We start from the raw sequence: 18069 nt of genomic DNA, 5'->3' as shown, positions 1-18069 counted from the left end.
AAGGTGGTTGTGATGTAGGTAGGTAGGACTCAGAGAGCGGGGGGGGGAAGATTTGGATGAGGGTGGAAAATCGGTCCCGTGGTTTCTAACTAGTTATGGGAACAGCTGTAGTCAGCATTGGGGCGCGATGTGACTTTCCTTTCCTTCCCCTCACTTTCACGATTGACTTTAGATCCCCCATTCCACAAGTTTTCCCTATGTCCTTCGTCCACCGTATCAGATAACATCTCGTATCTTGTCTGCGCCGCAATTAATCTGGCCTCTTTTCATGATGGATATCTTTTCCAGCCACAGGAGTCCGTGCTTGGCCCGTACCGGGATCAGAAACTTGGAAGTTGGCAAGAATTGATCGTCAAACGCGGGATGGATGGCTGGATGCAGCCGCAAATCTGCGAAATGACATAGTGCGGCGCGTTCTGGGGGAAAACAGGGTCACGTCCCAGCATTGGGCTAGTCGACACTGGACTCTTCTGTTAACAATACGACCCTAATGATAACCTTGTCTTGTCCATCTTATCTTTTTGAACTAGTTTGATCAATTGACTCTATTCTAGCTCGACGAAGTTGAAAGTTGTTATGTTTGCTAGCAACTGATTTGATCCACGCCTCTCCAGTCTCGAACTGTTACTTTAGCTTCGTGCCTTGCCCTTTTCAATTCGAGCTCCATGGATCAGTCGTCTGCGGAAGTATCTGCAATTGAACGCTCATCAACTAATTCGCAATGTCACAACCAGGATCACAACCACCGCACCCCCCACAGCAACCAACAGCAGAGAATCCAGTAGTAGCAGCAGCACAGAGAGTCAAGTCGGCTTTCACCTCACATCAGAAACCCAGTGTTCGAATTGTACGCGACAATTCCAACGGTGGTCCAAGACGTGAACCCGTCGCCCAAAATGTTACAGAGAAACCACTACCTCCTCCACCAGGAGAACCAACATTTTCGAGTCGACTTGCGGGAGCTAGGAGCAGGATATTTGGACACAGTGGGGAACATGTTCAGGAAAAACCTTTACAGAACGACTACTATGATCAGGATAGGGTTGATCTGATGGACGTGTGTGGTGAGTTGCATAACAACTATAGAATAGCTATGGCAAATACTGATCATTGGCAGACCCTGAAGTAGCAACACTCTCGACCCTTACAAATGTCCAAAATTCGCTCTTCATTCCTTCCCTGGGAAAACTCGTCAATCGTCGAGCAACATATAAGATTTCGGAGACGCCAGAGGAAGCTCGGAAATATGACAAACTCAAAGCTTTACTGAAGAAGATACCATTACGCCGTTCCAAGTCAACACAAGACACCTTCCAGTACGCGGTTCTACCAAATGATGAGAAGCTCGAGGGATGGTCAAAAGAAGATAAAGCCGAGATGGATGATATGGTCAGGCATCAACTTCATTCCAAACGAGCGAAATTCAAGCGGTCGATGAAGGGTTTCAAGCAGTATGTTCGAAGACGTAAGTTCCCCCACCGTCTAAGATCAGTCACAATTCTGATCATGTGTCTGTAGCCATGGGACTATTCATCACCATCTATGCTACCCTCGTAACGCTGTTTGGCGCAGCCTGGGTGTTCTTCCTCATCGGCTGGATCTCCTTAGGATCAAAGAAAGATACGGTTGTCGAAGCCGTCGATCTAGTCCTCGTCGCTCTTTTCGCAATCATTGGAGATGGACTTGCACCATTCAGAGCAGTAGACACGTACCATATGATCTACATCGCTCACTATCACCGCGTTTCCTGGAAGAGACGCCAAAAGCTCGGTCTACCCGAACTAGTGGACCATAATGATCTGCCAGACCAGAGAAGAGAGGATGTGCAAGACCTCCAAGTCGATATTGAGAGTCTAGTTGCTCGCCGGATGCCCAACAGTATAGCGAAACGAGTAGCGCCAAAGATACCCAAGAAGTACGCAGAGAAGATGGTTGTCCGCCATCGAGCCCACGATCCAACATTCGAATACTCGGTCTTGGATGAAGATGAGCAGGCCAAGCTCGACCACCACGAACGCAAATTTTCCAAAAGTCACACCTTTTACAAACCCCACGAGACAGAAACCCATTACGCATTCCCACTCAAACTCCTCGTCACCGTGGTCGTGCTCCTTGATCTCCACTCCTGCCTCCAAATCAGTCTGGGCGCCTGCACCTGGGGCATACCCCACGATAAACGCCCCTTCGCACTCACAACCGTCATCCTCTGCTGCAGTCTCACAGCCAACATCACAGCCGGAATTCTCATCTCTAAGGGCGACAAAAAAACCCGCAAAACAGAAGTCATTGAGCGACTCATGCGCCAGGAACTTACCGCCGACGCAATTGAGCAGATTCAACGTCGCCAACTCAAAGAAGCCGAAGAGCGTGGAGAAATCGACCCCGCTATCCGAAAACGCCTAGAGAAAGAAAAGGAAGACGCGGAGAATGAGGAGATCAAGAAGAGCTGGAAGAGTGTGCCGAGCCTACCGAAAACGCTACTCGGCAAAGGAGTGGATCATAGACAGCCTTCCTTACCACAGCATCAGAGGAGGGCGGCCTCGAATGCTGGGGTGGTGTCTGGAAGCTTGAGTTCATCTGGAGGCAAGAAGTCGAAGTCTGGGAGTGGATTATTGGGAATCAAAGAAGATACGACTACGAAGCCGGTTGCGCCGATACCAGCTCCGAAGCAGGGCGAGGATCCATTGAAACCCAGCAGAGGGCATAAAGCGTTGGAGTTCTTTAGGAAGGCGGATTTGGATAGAAGCTAGTGGGACTTACAGCACACTATTGGCCATAGCCTTTTGAATATAATTACAGACACTCTTCTTGGGATGCATTATTTGTTTCCCATCCTAGCATTTTTATGGGAAACCTCAATACGTGTGACTGCTGTTTGGGTATCTCTCCTCGAATTGGAGAATTGGCATGATCCTGGACCAGGATCAGGTAAAGCCTCCAGGTGACAAGAACAAGAAGCAAGCTAATTGTCTTGCGGCCACCAGCGCTATGGACCTCTTACTCTCATCTTGCTATCACGTGCCAGAAATGTTGACATGGTGTGCTCAGGTAGCTGAGATTTGTACAGCCAAAAAAGCTGTAACCCGACATAGTGACTTTTAGTAAATTTACAACCAAACACGCTAAACACGTCGTTATACCAAAATCAATCTCCTTGCCAAATTTTAATTGTAGAGGCTTCCGGAGCTCCTCTATTGATACTCTCGTTTCCCGCTGTCAGTCCTCAACCATCTAGTGTCTGAGCCCACAAGCGAGAGCCCCCAGATCTACAATGACATCAAGCTCAACCCCGTCTCAAGATTCTCAACTCACTCAATCCTCAAGTTTCATTCCATTTGCTTTTGAAGAAGACATATACACGACATCCATCTCATCGTTTCTTTACATATCTCCCACCAATGCCACAATATATCATTGACCAACAAACATTATGAACCCCAGCCTTGTACCCCGCATCTCAACGCGGGGCATCCTCCACGTCCACTCTTTCAGCTTCAAGCCCACCTCCACCCATCGACCCTTCCAGCTCCAGCCACTTTTCCACCAGATCGTAAAACTCAGCACATCCTCTATTCTACTCGAAGTAAAGAACTCCAATCTGTCACCCAAGGAAGGACAAGGTCAAAAACCTATAGCTGAAGCAGCTCCAGGCGAGAATGCTTCGGCAAATCCAAATCCAAAGCTGAAGACAGAAAATGAGGGGGCAGCTGGGAATGGAAGTGGAAGGGAAAAGGAGAGTGGTAGAGGGACAGGGTCGTCGGTGATCTTCTGGATAGGAGGGTTTGCGGTGATATATGGGGCTTGGAGGTTAGAAAGGAGGTTCTGGAGGGGAGAGGCGCAGCCGAGGCTTGGTGTTTGAGGGATGAAAGGAATGATCTGATTCAATCAATGTGGCTTGCTCTATGGGCATGATACATACATGATCTATCAAGGCGTGAAAGTTAATCACCCATCGGGTGCCTATAATCAAAAAGTATATTCAGTGTGAGCCGTCATGTCATGGGAGACCTCAGACTAAATGTGGCATAGGGCTGACCCTAGGCGGTGCAGAGGCTGATACCTATGCCTATGGTAGACCATGGAAACTGTGGGCCAGGAAAGCAGATTCAGAAAACCTGTGATCTCTTTTGAAAGAAAGAACTTACGATCTACCTGGCTTCGGAGGTAACCAGACGCCGCGGACTTGGCAGAAAGTACATCGCTCTCAGGAATGGATAGAAAAGTAATCACTACCCAACCAGTTGCTCGAACAGCATCTCGACTTGCTGTAAGGATCTGAAGAGTGAGTTTCTGTAACTGCTGTAGGTACTAGACATGAAATGGACCATTACTGTACTACCTAACTAGTCCTTGACGCGCATTCGGCTATATATTGGAACATCCTCAGCCTCAATCATGTCCTTGTCCAGCATGATTATTTCTCTGCTTAGCTAGATGCCTGCTTTTTTCGAACTGTAAAAGCCTTTTGCAAAGAATGATTTGTCTGGAGTGTACCGTTAGCCTCGGTCGGTTGGTCACCAAGGCTTCCCCGCACGCTAAGTCAATAAAAGAACCAAGTGCGAGTCCCAACTCGTACTTTCTCACCTAGCTTGTCACCCATGCAGTCAGCTTCTTTGACTACAAGTATCTGACGATCATCCCATTTGGAAACTTTAAACTCTTACAGAAATTACAATTCATACGCATTAAGTCACCAACCTCAAGCATTTCAACATGGCAATCGATCTTCAGGAGAAGTACCGCCAGGAACGAGAGGCTCGTCTCAATGACAAGGGACTTGCTCAGTACTTGGATACATCTAGAACAAAAGATTACATTTCCCATGAAGATCCTTGGGTTGAGGCCGGGACTCCAGTAAATGTCCCCGTACCAGACGGAGGACACGTCAAGATTGTGATATTTGGTGCTGGATTCGGTGGCTTGTGTGCTGCTGCACGAGCTCTTACTGAAGGGAGTGCAAGCAGCCCAAATGATTTACTCATCGTTGATCGTGCTGGAGGATTTGGAGGAACATGGTGGCATAATCGGTAAGTTTATACAATCACGGGACGAATATCTTATAGCAAGTCTAACCAAAACTCAGATATCCAGGCTTGATGTGCGACATCGAGTCGTATGTGTATCTTCCTCTCCTCGAGGAGGTTGGATACATGCCCAAGCACAAGTATTCCAGCGGTGAGGAGATCAGACAGTACTCTGAGGCCCTCGCCCGCCATTTTGGTTTCTATGACCGCGGTATGTTTCAGAGCGCCGGCAAGTCTCTCACGTGGGATGATCAAGCCAAGGTCTGGAGATGCGTGGTCGTTGCAAAGCCAAAAGGGCAGCCAGAATTCGAAGTGAAGTTCACAGCTGATTATGCTGTTCTCTGCTCTGGTGGACTTACTGAGCCTAAAATCCCCGATCTTCCTGGATTAGATACGTTCCAGGGCAAGATGCTTCATACTGGACGCTGGAATTACGACATCACGGGTGGATCTCCTGCCAACCCTGAACTAAGCAAACTTCAAGGGAAGAAAGTAGCGATCATCGGAACTGGCGCAACAGGAATCCAAGCCGTTCCCGCAACAGCCAAATACGCTGGAGAGCTCTACGTATTCCAGCGAACTCCGTCAGCAGTGGACACTCGCGGAAACCGCGCCACAGACCCTCAAGAATGGAAGACGAAGATTGCCACAAATAAAGGATGGCAGACCGCTCGAGCAAACAATTTCCAGGCTTTCACGGAAGGAAAAGATAATTTGCCAGAGGAAGACATGGTAAAAGATGGGTGGACGGATATGCCTACTATTTCTGGAGCTTGGGGGAATTCGTCGGAGGTTAAGCCAGAGGGTTTGGAAGCTCATCTTGCGATGATGCATGAGTTAGATGCTGAGCGATCTAATCGAGTGAGGCAGCGAGCACTTGATCTTGTGAAAGATCAGGAAACTGCTAAAGTAAGTTCAACTTCGCAATCCTCAACCGTGACTTGACCGAGTTTCGATCAGGCCCTCCAAGCGTGGTACCCAGGCTGGTGCAAACGCCCAACCTACCACGACGAGTACCTCCAGGCCTTCAACCAGCCCAACGTCCATCTCGTCGACACCGCACCCCACGGAGTAACAGCCTTGACTCCTACTGGCATCTCCCATAACGGCAAAGAATACCCCATCGATATCCTCATCTGGTCCACCGGCTATGGCAACCCCCTGAATCAATCCCTCGCCGGCAAAGCCGACATGGCTGTCCTCGGCAAGAATGGACTCGATATGGAAACTCAGTTCAAGACCGGCCAACTGTTCACCCTCCACGGCCTCATTGCCATCAACTTCCCCAACCTCTTCGTAACAGGCTTTTCTCAAGCCGGTGTAGGCGTCAACCAAACCCAACGCCTAGACGAGCAGAGTCTCCACATTGCATACACGATTCGTCAAGCGGAGAAGAAGTTGGCTGGTAGATCTAGCAGTGGTAGAGGTAGTGGTAATAAAGCTGTTGTCGAGCCGAGTGAGGAGGCGTGTGAGGAGTGGGCGGGGAGGACGGCGAGTAAGGCGCATATGCTTGGTGCGATGGCGGGGTGTACGCCTAGTTATTTCAATGCGGAGGGGGAGGTGGATAAGATGACTGATGAGCAGAGGATGGGGGCGGCGAAGTTGACGATTTGGGGACAGGGGTATTTGGCTTATGCGAGGATTCTGAAGGAGTGGAGGGATAAGGGGGCGTTGGAGGGGTTGGTTGTTGAGGGTTGAGGGTGTCTTAGATGGAGACGGGTTTTAGATGGCTCATTTCGGCGAGTGGTGGGATCATTGCTGGTCTAAATATGAGTGGATTTTTTGTTAAACTTGCTACTCTTATCACATTGCTTAACATATTCACTTCCAAATTGCTACTACCGCCGCCATATGGCTGGTCTGATATAAAACCCAAACCACGTTGCAGAATTTAATAGTAACCAAATCACAGGATATCGTGGTAGAACAGCCCACTGAGCTAGATACTCAAGTTGCAGTTCCCAGTCTCCCACTCAATTGTCCAGTCTCACAGGTCTCCTATCCATGTTCGCCTCCCTCAAGCCCTACCACAAAACACGTCCCATAACTCCGAAGCGAGACCTACAACCTTGCTGAATATCAGACCTTACACCGTCAACCACCTTGCCACTACCAACTCCAAGTTTTCTTGCAAGCCCTGCCGGAGGTCAGCGGGGTCGTTTGGCTCTGGTGGTGCTGCTAGCCGAGCAAGAACGTAAACAAACAAAACCCTACCTTTCCGGGCGGCGGCGGTGGTGGTGGTGCCATTTCCTCGTCGTACTTCGACGAAGAACTGCGCTTTCCCATAGGTACCTTTTCTGCTCTTTGAAATTTTGGTGTTCTTGTTTTGGGCGTTTATATACGAATTGAGGATGTGAGATCTTGGTAGGGTGGGGTGAATGTGAATGAGGCTGTGGTTGCTGAGGTCGGGATTGATTCATTCGGTCACTGACTCAAACGGACGTTTTTCTGAGGTCGTGACGTTCAGATGTGTAGCTATACAGTTTTGATTCTTATATAATGTGTACTTCGCAGTAACAAGTCGCAAGTTAAACGGATGTGGCGCTTGTTATTGCTGCGATCGTATGGTGTTCCCCAGGTGCTGACTTAGGTCCGTAATGATAGCTCTCACAGTTATGAGAAATAGATTATAGAATATAGCAGAGGGGCTTTCTAGAGTCTCGGTACTTGAAGCCCCCGAAATTGAACGAGCCAGGAGAAGTGTGATATCCTGGTGTGCTGTTGTCAAGCACAACTTTTCTGTCGATTTTACACACCCCAACTGTAATGAGACTCCAATCTTGATATATCTGTGTCATTAAACTACCAGTAATCATCACGTCAAATCATGTCTGGTGACAATTCGACACTCATCAGGATCAGAGTGGAATAGCTGACGGAAAATCTCTGTACTTTTCGATGCAGGTCGCTTGCACCGACCAAATCTTAAGCGGTGTGCAACCATATCTCCGCGTCTTTGAGAGTGTAGTTTCAGGCCGGGAGACGCCTTCCATTATTTATAGCTCAAACATCTTAAATTTCGACTTATACGCACTTCAGCTTCGCAAAATTGAAGAATATTCACCATATGATTGGTTTCACGTCGAGGTGGATGGATTGAATGGTTGAGCAGCAAATATGTCATCCTCGTGACATACCGAATAATGGGAACTAGTTCGATACACAGGACAGAGACATAAATATATCACTCAATGTTACGAGGTATCAGACCAGTCTCCCAACGATGCCTGGAAAGTTCCAATGGTGACGCGAGATTCAATGTCTTCCCTTAACTCCAAGCTCCAGAATCCAGGTCGTGAAGGTTCACCCTTCAATCTCGCTATCTATACACCAAAGTATCAGTGAACTAATTGATGAATGTGAATTTGTTTAAAATTGGATCGACACACGGTTGTCACATTCTCTGCTGCTGTCAAATGTTGCATTGGATCTCGTCTCTGTCCACGCAATACGTGTCTTATGATCAGTTCCATCCCATGATGTCGATGAGCAAATCTTTATGTTACATTTTCGGGAAATTTGAAGGTGCAGTAAATGAAGCTCCCTCCACTGAACGTGGGTTGCCGAATAGGGTCGTCCGAATGCTTGTGGCGCCAGAATTTGTTGCTAGAGTACACTATAAATGGCATGACCCAATTGATCCTCTCAAACCCGTGGTAGTAGCAAGAAGATGTTGTGGTTCTTGATGTCGTGTACCATAGGATATGTGCAAGTGGAATTATATGTAGCCGCTATGGTCGCCATGTGCTACATTTTGAAGGCAAGAAGCGGCTGCAATATTTCTTGATGGTGCATATTGATCAATCTGAATACACGAGGATATTCATTCACTGATCTTTGAGAAGAGAATGATATCAAGTTTATGTCCTAAGACTATAAATATGTCAGGAATCTCTAAGTGGGGAGGCTTTAACTGAGAAGGAAGATGAGGCTTTTGAAAATAACATCGCAGCAGACAGCCGCTGCCAAGCTCCACCAGCCTGGAATAACGAGCAAGTTTGACGCTTGCCATTTTGACGGTACCGGATTCGCGGAGGAGTATTTAATTTAATTTCTTGGAGCCTGGTCCAATATCTCAATACTGAAGCTCAACCCCTTAATCAGAACAAGGGGTATCCAACTGTCAAATGTCGACACACCGTCAAAACTCCTAAACACCACCATCTGCTGTCTTTCATTATATCTCCACGACCACTTCTATTGCAATCACAGTCTACAGAAACAAGTTGTATGCCGCACCGTAATACTCACTATTCTCAAAGATCTAGACACACTCTCCTACAAATGCTCTAGCGCAGACGACGAAGCTAGTGTCAGGATTAGAGGCATCGTCCCTCCAACCTTTGTTCTGTCGTGTCTTCTCTCCAGCCAGGTCAGTTGTCAGTGTATTGACATCTTTGAGTCGATGAGGAGAAAGGCATTTATACTTCATCTGCCATAAAAGCTGCACTGTCTTGATTACCCATTGTATTGGAGGATGAAAAATAGGTTGGAGTAGTTGAGTTCTGGCATTCACTCATCCCATGGTATCCATCTCCAAATCTACATGCTCACAGCCACCCAGTCACGCCACCAAAGTCCACGTCTGTATTCAAGAAAGACTTGGGCGAAAATTTATAAATCACATTTGTATCTCACTCGATCACCTCTCTTTTGTACCTAAGGGTTCAATGTTTCGTCTAAGTATAAATACACCTTCATCTTCAGTCAAGCTGGTCCAACGCACTGGTCCTACCATTAATCCTTGGCCGATATGGAGGTAGCTAGCAACAGAATCTTCCTCGTCTTTCCTTGTACTTCATGCAGTGGCTTTTCTTTACGGTAAATTGTCCGATGTCAAATGTACAGATGTATGTCACAGGATGCTGAAATTGCCAGGTTGATGTGAATTTGTGAAGTGATATTTCAAGAGAGCACTGTCAACCTTGGCACTACTGTCGATGGTCAAAAAATCGTCGTCCTACCTTCTTCCATAACATAAATTTGAAACATAAATTAAAAAATTCCACAAAAGGTGCTCAAGCATAACGGATCCAAAACACAAGAATTTACAAGAGTTCTAATGCTCGTTACCCGCCCGTGACGTGCAACAGGACCAGGAAAACAAGGCATATTTTGGAGAAAACGTCTCAACTCAAGTTACGGTGGAAGCATTGTGTTGTGTGATTGATTCAATTCTCCCATGGTATGAAATTTGGGCATTATATACTCTTCAGCGAAGCACCAGGCTGTAGGGTTGAAGCTTAATACTCTGTTTGGGATATTAATACTCTGTTTGGGATATTCACTCCACCTCGCAATCACCCAAGACATTTGATTTATTGCCAGAAACTCTACGACCACACATCGCATGCATACATATAAGTCCCTCCCTTCCTACAAGCAAACACCGTATCGTCAACAACTCATACCGCATACTGGACTACTTGTCTGAGAGCCACGAGAGCTGCATATCGTTTGGACGCGAGCTAGAAGTGTAATGTGCTTAATTCGAAATTCTGTGTACACAAAGAAACTGTAAGGTCAACCAACCCCATTGATTATCACCGCCGTTGAGCTTATTCTTGTTGTCATCTCCAACCAAACAAGCGAGTCCCAAGTATCAACCATCAACCATCAACCATCAACCATCAACACACCTCACTGTCACTCTCACTATCCCTCTCACCCTCACACACCATACCATTCATCCCAATCCCAAATCCAATTCTCAACACACACACACACCAAAAAAAAATCCAAGCTTCAGAAGAACTCAACCAACATCAAGCGACGCGACAAGATCAAATCAATCCTCTTCACCACCCCTCAGTATTCTCAGTATTCTCAGTATTCTCAGTATTCTCAGTATTCTCAGTATTCTCAATCAGTATCTCACCCCAAAAACACACATATACACTCCTTCCTCTCTTACTACCCCCCCCTTCCCCCTTCCCCCTTCCCCCAACACCGAGAGCAAGACAAGACAAGCAAGCAAACGAGCTGTGAGAAGAAGAAGAAGAAGAAGAAGAAGAAGATAGCAACACCACCACCTCGATTCCTCGAAGACCACGTACGGTGTTCCAATGGTGAGCCTTGCCGAAAAAAAAAAATTGGAATGGGAATGGGGTGTGTAATAGGGGAGGGAGGGAGGGAGGGAGGGAGGAAGCGCGAAAAGAAAAGAAAAGAAAGGGAGGGGAGGGAGGGAGGGGAGGGTTCTTATAATCTTACATACCCCAGGGTGTCTTGTCTTCAGTGCTGGTTGGTTGGTTGGCTGGATAGCGTGTATGATAACGTGCATGCATACATGCTGCCAACCTGAATGAATGAGTACCGTAAAGAGAAAAAAAAGACAGTAAGTAAGTAAGTAAGTAAGTAAGCGGTGAATACTATATTAAGTTTTAAGTTTAAAGTTTTGAGTTTTTAGTTTTGAGATTTGAGTTTGGGCTTCCACTTCCTCCTCAGTTTTTTCTTCTTGACATGCACAGGACAGGGGGGGGGGGGGGGGGGGGGGTTGTTGGGGACTCAATTCACAAGACTGATATCGAATACCCCCTCCGCACGCTGAAAGTAAAAAAAAAATGTACGAGAATGAATGGTATATATAGTGTGATATGATGTGATATATTTCATTGCATGTAATTCATCACCATCAACCTCGATCAAAGCTACATATATACATACATATACTGCAGTCGATGATGACTGACTGACTGACTGACGGCAATGAATGCATGCTTGCATGCATACATATATGCATGTCTTGCCAGACACTAAATAGATTATCACAATTAGATCTCTGTATAGACATTTACAGACCGTAGCCTTGTTTGTATTCTCTTCTCTTCTCTTCTCTTCTCTTGGGCAGTGATATCTTCGCTACCCTTCCATCAATTTACCGGCCGCGTGACTGCGGCCTCCCTTTGTTCCTTTGTTCCTTTGTTCCTTGGAGATGTCCTGTTTCTCCTCAAAGGCCATGTACCTAAACTAAGCCATTCCCCAAGTCCCAACCTGACTTGACTTGACCGCCCAAGACGCCCATCTATGATGTGATATGATATGCCTTCCTTCTCAAACCGAATTTTTGGATATCCCGCCCCCATCGACCTATACCTAGACCTATACCTATACCAGTACTCCAAATCCAACCCAGCAGCTGCTAACTCATACACCGACCGACCAACCAAAACACCATCAACTCATCCAACCACTCTATCAACCTTCCTTCTCCTCATCCTGGGCACACTCCTAACCTTCGTCCTCGGTAAGGTCGAACCTCCATTCCAAGTCCCATTCGAATAGGTATAAGCATCCCTCGCGCCCATACACTCGACGCTCTTCCTCCACCTTACAACATTGTACTTTCTAATCCCCGAGGGTGCACTCGCCCTCCTGAGACTCATCTCCTCCTCGAATGCCAAGATCCCATATGGGTCATCCATCTCGGCAAATCCCTCGTCCTCATCGGGGCTTATGGCTCGATCTGCAAAATCAATCGTTGTGACTGGTGTTTGCGAATCGATTGCCAGTTCGGCGTCGAGCTCTACTTTGCTAGAGGGGATGAGCCCGCTGGGTGGTGGGGGCGGCTGTGTTGTCTGTGCCTGTGACTGGCTGGAGAGTAAAGGTCGCGAGGGCGCCTTGTGCAGCCGGCATTGGGTGTTGGTTGCGAGTAGGTCTTCGACGAGGGTGGAAATGTCTTTGATGTGAGTGGTGCAGGATTGGAGTTGGACGTTGAGTTGGCGTTGGAGACGCCGGCAGGCTACAGTGTTGGTGTTGGTGCTGGATCGGGGATGTGGCAAATTTGGGAGGGAGGATGTTGAGGTGATGGAGGAGGATGAGGATGGGAGGGTTGCTGTCCCCCGGGTCGTAGACACGTATGTCATTTCGTCTGGTGTGAAGTCATCGTCGATTGATATGTCGCTGGAGAAGTCTGGACTCGGCAGTGAGTCGTTCCATATCGAGCGGTGGGGTGCCTCGTCTGGTATTAATGTCTGCTGGGAGAACCTGTCGACGATATCGTTCATAGGTCCTTTTGGCCCTGTTAAAGGGAAGTAAGATGTTGGAGCCGGAGACGTGACTGGGAAAGAACAGTCTGTCGGCGAGGCAGATATATCTTCTGGGTCCAGGTATCTGGTTTGCGCCTGGGCGCCAAAAGTAAAGTGTTCGAACATCGTGAAGTGATGTAGATGGACTCGATGTCGTTGGCCAACAGTCCGGAAAGATCCAGCTGGGAATCAGATCGGGGTTGCCAGCGATTATGAGTCCATTCGCAGGTATGCACGAAACGCCGTGGCTGAATCCAGAGCTGAGGAGGTGACGCTCAACTGGTAGCGTAGATTCCCAGGTTTCGATTTCCTTGCTCCCTCGTGTCTACGCTCGGATGGCGTCGAGCGTGTGTATGTTTGTGTATCTGCAACGTATATGCACGGATAGCCGTTGTATTTTCCTTTGTCTGCTGGGTGGTGACTTTGGTGTTCGAGTCTCGCGATTCTTGGTGGTGAGAGTTGTTGAGTGGAGGCGAGAGAGGAGAAGTAGTATGGCAGAAGAGCGAGGCGAGAGCACGGCAACGCAACGCAACGCAACGCAGCAATCAGTTGACGGCCCAGGATTGAGGATGGCGGGTCCACCAACCACAATCCACTGGTAGCGAGACCCAGACAAACGGCAGGGTCAGTATGGGTCAGTATGGGTCAGGATGGGTCCGCTAGCAGGCCACCAGCACCTTGGTATGCCTCTAGACTCGATCAGAGGAATATCCGAGGCAGAATGCAGTGTGTGGCTGCATCCAGGCACGCCCATAGGCCAGTCGGAGGAGGAATTCGTTCCACCAGGGCGACCACGGACCAGGCTCGCAGCAGGGGGCAGGCCAGGTAGGGTATGGCAGATGAGATGGACGGGGCACGCAACAGCAATTGGGAGAGACCTGTGGCGGTCATAGCTCGTACTTCCCTGCATATTTCAGGCGGAGCGGTACTTGGGCGTGGGCGTGGGTGGAGGAGAGTTTGGAGATGATGCCATGCCTGCTGTTTGTTTCTGAGCGGTGCGGCCGCAGGAGAACGAACAGTGGATGAACTGAGAGATCCAAGCTCCAGGCGCCGTTCGAGACATGGGACGCCGACGCCCTATCAGTGGGCACGCGAGGCACGCTCGCACGATAGCCAGAACCGAGAACCAGTAAATCCACGATGGGACCTACACGATTCAGGGTCAGCGACTCATTTAATTTCCATCTGTCAAGAAACAAGAGTCGAGAGAGTCTTGGTGGTGGACGACCCTTGCTCAGGTTCGCTTACATCCCGCTCTGCTCTGCTCTGCTCCCTGTAAAGATGCATCGCATCGGCTTTGCCTTCTGCTCTCGCCACACAGCCATCCACATCCACATCCACATCCACATCCAGCCTTACGCCGGCCAGAATAATGCATAGCACTTGCACTTGCCAGCACCGAAGCTCTGGTCCTGGGAATCGTTGGATGCAAGAGCCGTACCAACTACTGCATCAATCAGCTCGAAGTGTCATGATGATCTCAGACCCGAGTTTGAGCCCTCACAGGAACGGACGGTAAGGTAGGCTAGGAAAACACGGCAGGATGGATGGATGGATGGCTCGATGGTTCAGCGCTTGAGGAGGTAGACTAGCCGCTATGAACCTACGCTGGCGTTTGGCGCGAACCTGTCTGCCTGTCAAGCTCAACCCCTTCTTGTTGTCGTGCGGCCGGCCCTTTCCCAGACTTTTCTTTTAGGACATCCGCCGTCAATGTTTTTTGGTCGGTCCCAGACTTGATGGACTCGAGCGCGCGCGACGGACGGAAATATACATCTTGGCGCGCCGTTCCCAGCATTTTATTTCCAGCTCCTTCAAAGCCCGAGAGAGACTCTGTTCATTCGAGCTGAGGCTACGGTATGGTAATTTAGGTATGTCTTGTTCATGAACAATCTGTAATAATGTGCTGCAAGTGCCATGTGGAAATCAAACGACAGCCAGGCAAGGGGCTGAATTGAAAGGAGACGTGTAGCACGAAAAAGAACAATTACTTGTCAGGTTTCAACACAGCCCAAACACTGCATCATCGGCGTTCCTGTTCCCCCCCCCCCCCCCCCCCCCCCCCCCTTCCCGAGCCTCTCAATTCCTCCACCAGCCTGAATATGAGATGTGACATGCCGATCTCTCACCCAACACGGTCACCACCCGGGAATTCGGCGTACCAATTACAGTTACCAGCCGGGCCATCAGCTCCGCGTGAGATCAGAGACAGCAGCAACAAAAACGTGCCTCCTGCAGAGCCCGGGATCTTGCTGACGGCTTCTGGAAAGGCTGTGGAAGGGACCTTGCACTGCGATCGGCAGGATCGTCGGGGGGCGAACAAAACTCAATGGACCACGACAGGAATGTTTTGTCGAGACAACGGAAGTGCCGGCGATGATCAATTACTGCTTAAGGAAATGCTTGCAAGATGATACTGTATTGGGAGAATGAGGGGGAATAATGGGAGGGAGAGCGGTGCGTGTGCTTGATTTGTTGATGTTGTTGCGCTGTTGCGGAGCGAGGTGTTCCTAGCTGAAAGGACCTCGAAAGGATGCTTCCGTTTGCTTCCAAGCACATGCACATGCACATAGCAAAGAGAAAATTCGGGATACGAGAAGCGAGATTCCCGCCAACACCACCGTCACCACCACCACACTCGACAACACCAAGCTCATCTTCTCTCCATTATTCTAGCCGAGAACCATAAGCCGGGGACGGGTAGAACACTGTAAGGGGACTCCTGACTTATTCCTTCCCCAGCAACCACGAGGTCTGCCCTGCCTTGCCGTAGTCGAGTCTTCTTCAACGAACATATCATATCGCTTGCATCAATAATTGACATGTCATTGGCCCCCCTTTCTTTTCATTACGCCGAGTCAGGAGATGAAGCTGCCTCTCAGCCTTTCCAGCCAGGCCAGTAGTCTGACCACCTATCAACAATACTAATCTACCAATCTACCACCGCATAAACACACACACATAAACACACACGCAATACCGAATCATGCAACCCACAAACCCAACACACCAGTCTGGGATCGCAGCGTGTATCGATCTGTCGTCTGCCGTCTCCGTCTGTTTGTCCTAGCGAAATCTACCCAAGTAGTTAATTAGGTAAGGTAGGTAGATGTTCGTCCATTCGCAGGAGACAGATCCCACTCACACAAGGCTCTTTTTCTCTCTCGGAGATTTTTCCCATGTCGTGCACCTGCGCGCATACACCCACCTGTCATGCCAAAGCCAGCAGTAGTGGTAATCATTCAGTATCAGGACTTGGAAAGCTTAGAATAGCTGGCTATTAGCCTGACAAGAGGCTGAAGACGGCACATTTGAGTATGCACTACTACTCGAGCGTTTACTGCTGCCGAGGCTTTCCCTCCCCTTCACCATTGTTGTCAACACAAGCTGAGGTCTATACATGCCCATGTGCAAAAACTCTGAAGCATACTGTAAAAGCTTGAGCTAGCTTCCAGTAGAGTCTATCTTTATCTGATCTGATCAATCTGGTTGAGTGAGTAACCTGCGGGTGGGTTGTGTAGTGTAGTGTATTTTAACTTCCCTCTCTCTCTCTCTCGCGAGGCTGGGGTCCAGACCATCGCATGCACACCCTGTGGCTTGAACGTTGCATCGCTCTATTTCTCGTCACTCCCTCGCCCTGTTGATTTTGAGTTCAGGCGTTTTTGCATCTTCTCTCTCTCCTCTTCTCTCATGTGCCCCTCACGAATAATGGCTGGCTGGCTGGCTGGCTGTATGGCTGTATTCCTCGCTTGAAAACTCCTCAGAAAGAAAGAGCCAAGTAGAAACTTGGGGGGAAAAAACTTGGAAATACTTCCCCCTCTGCTGGCTGTGCTGCTGTTGCTGTTGTTGTGTGGTTTGAAATTTTGTGTTTTCGTGGCTTGATTGTCAATTTATTATTTATCCCATCGTGGAGTTTTATGAGGGGCAGACTTCGGTGGCTGGCTTTGAGGGAATGGGTATGGTATCAAGTGACCGCTTTCTTTCCCTATCCAAATAGTTTGGAGGTCGATGAGGGGAAGAGGGGACGTGGCCGTGGACGCATTACAATTCAGGCTGAAGACCTCGCGATATTAGGCCCTAATAGTCCGACCTATTATTCGCCAAAAAAAAAAAAACCCTTCTAGAAAGCGCCTGCTCAGACTTTCTTGGACAGGGAGGGTAGCTGATCGCGATGCTTGTTACTCTCCTACCGCTCTTCTGTCAATATCAGAGGTAGTAAGCTGGGTATCCGAGGATATTGCCTGCTTGAAGAGTTAGCCTGAAGATATGCAATCTCGTTGCTGGCCAGCCATATTCTGTGTCCTTCCCTCTTTGTCGAAAGTTCTTTCGCATTCCCGGATTTCTCTTGCCCGACTTCACGGTTCATCGAAAGAGGGCAATGGCATACATGGCATGATAATACCAGATGTCAACCTTCTCCCGTCAAGCATACATACTCGTTAAGAAGGGCCACCACAAAGCCAGCTGACTTCCATACCATGCCTGTTCCATGCCCGCCTTATATCCAATGGCTACCTAAATTACATGACTCAGTCCACACGTAACGAGAAAATGAATACCAATTCAGGACACCGGTACCTGCTGGCAGGTAAATTTAAGTTTTCGGGCACATTGGCCAGCTTGCAGCCCTGGTATCTGTCGGCTCCCTCGTTTATTTGTTTGTTTACTCAATATGTGATTAGTTACATCATCATCATCTCGTTCCTGAGACGCTATGTCTCGGCTCATCTCTCGGGGTGAGATTAGATGAGATGAAACATTATCAGATGAGATTGATGTGATAGGAAAGGTGGGGTTAGACCGTCAGCTGGGACGAGATGAGATGAGATGAGATGAGATGGGCTGTTGTAGAAGGAGGAAGGGAGGGATGGAGGCAGCGGAATTGAATATCTGGTGTTAGATGAGGTATCCTTGTTGGACATGGTTAGCTGGAGCATCAGGGGCACATACATTTCACTTCATCGGCATCGACGCGTCGTTTTCAGATGTATTTATCGCTTGGAATGGACGGCGATAAGATCAAA

At 48.5% G+C, this 18069-nt stretch overlaps 5 protein-coding genes across 5 annotated transcripts; 4 read left to right on the top strand and 1 right to left on the bottom strand.

The window, feature by feature from the left end:
* The first annotated feature begins 149 nt into the window (after positions 1–149).
* ONS95_005953 (uncharacterized protein) lies at positions 150–2873 on the top strand. Its single transcript, XM_058499387.1, has 3 exons — positions 150–1064; positions 1118–1465; positions 1519–2873. The coding sequence occupies exons 1-3, from the start codon at positions 722–724 to the stop codon at positions 2748–2750; spliced, it is 1923 nt and encodes a 640-aa protein (XP_058350431.1). The 5' UTR covers positions 150–721; the 3' UTR covers positions 2751–2873.
* A 557-nt stretch (positions 2874–3430) lies between these two features.
* ONS95_005952 (uncharacterized protein) lies at positions 3431–3859 on the top strand (the record flags this gene model as incomplete). The annotated part of the gene is made up of 1 exon (XM_058499386.1): positions 3431–3859. One exon carries the CDS (start codon positions 3431–3433, stop codon positions 3857–3859), a length of 429 nt encoding a protein of 142 aa, XP_058350430.1.
* A 570-nt stretch (positions 3860–4429) lies between these two features.
* Positions 4430–6933, top strand: ONS95_005951 (uncharacterized protein). The gene is made up of 3 exons (XM_058499385.1): positions 4430–5027; positions 5084–5933; positions 5985–6933. The coding sequence occupies exons 1-3, from the start codon at positions 4714–4716 to the stop codon at positions 6720–6722; spliced, it is 1902 nt and encodes a 633-aa protein (XP_058350429.1). The 5' UTR covers positions 4430–4713; the 3' UTR covers positions 6723–6933.
* Positions 6934–11615: 4682 nt separating this feature from the next.
* On the bottom strand, positions 11616–13841 carry ONS95_005950 (uncharacterized protein). Its single transcript, XM_058499384.1, has one exon. It carries the CDS (start codon positions 13172–13174, stop codon positions 12203–12205), a length of 972 nt encoding a protein of 323 aa, XP_058350428.1. The 5' UTR covers positions 13175–13841; the 3' UTR covers positions 11616–12202.
* A 1306-nt stretch (positions 13842–15147) lies between these two features.
* On the top strand, positions 15148–15459 carry ONS95_005949 (uncharacterized protein; the record flags this gene model as incomplete). The annotated part of the gene is made up of 1 exon (XM_058499383.1): positions 15148–15459. One exon carries the CDS (start codon positions 15148–15150, stop codon positions 15457–15459), a length of 312 nt encoding a protein of 103 aa, XP_058350427.1.
* Positions 15460–18069: the final 2610 nt, after the last annotated feature.

Source organism: Cadophora gregata (assembly GCF_030347475.1).
Source record: "Cadophora gregata isolate MNR1 chromosome Unknown scaffold_17, whole genome shotgun sequence".
Classification (NCBI taxonomy): domain Eukaryota; kingdom Fungi; phylum Ascomycota; class Leotiomycetes; order Helotiales; family Ploettnerulaceae; genus Cadophora; species Cadophora gregata.
This window is presented reverse-complemented; position numbering and strand designations above follow the sequence as displayed.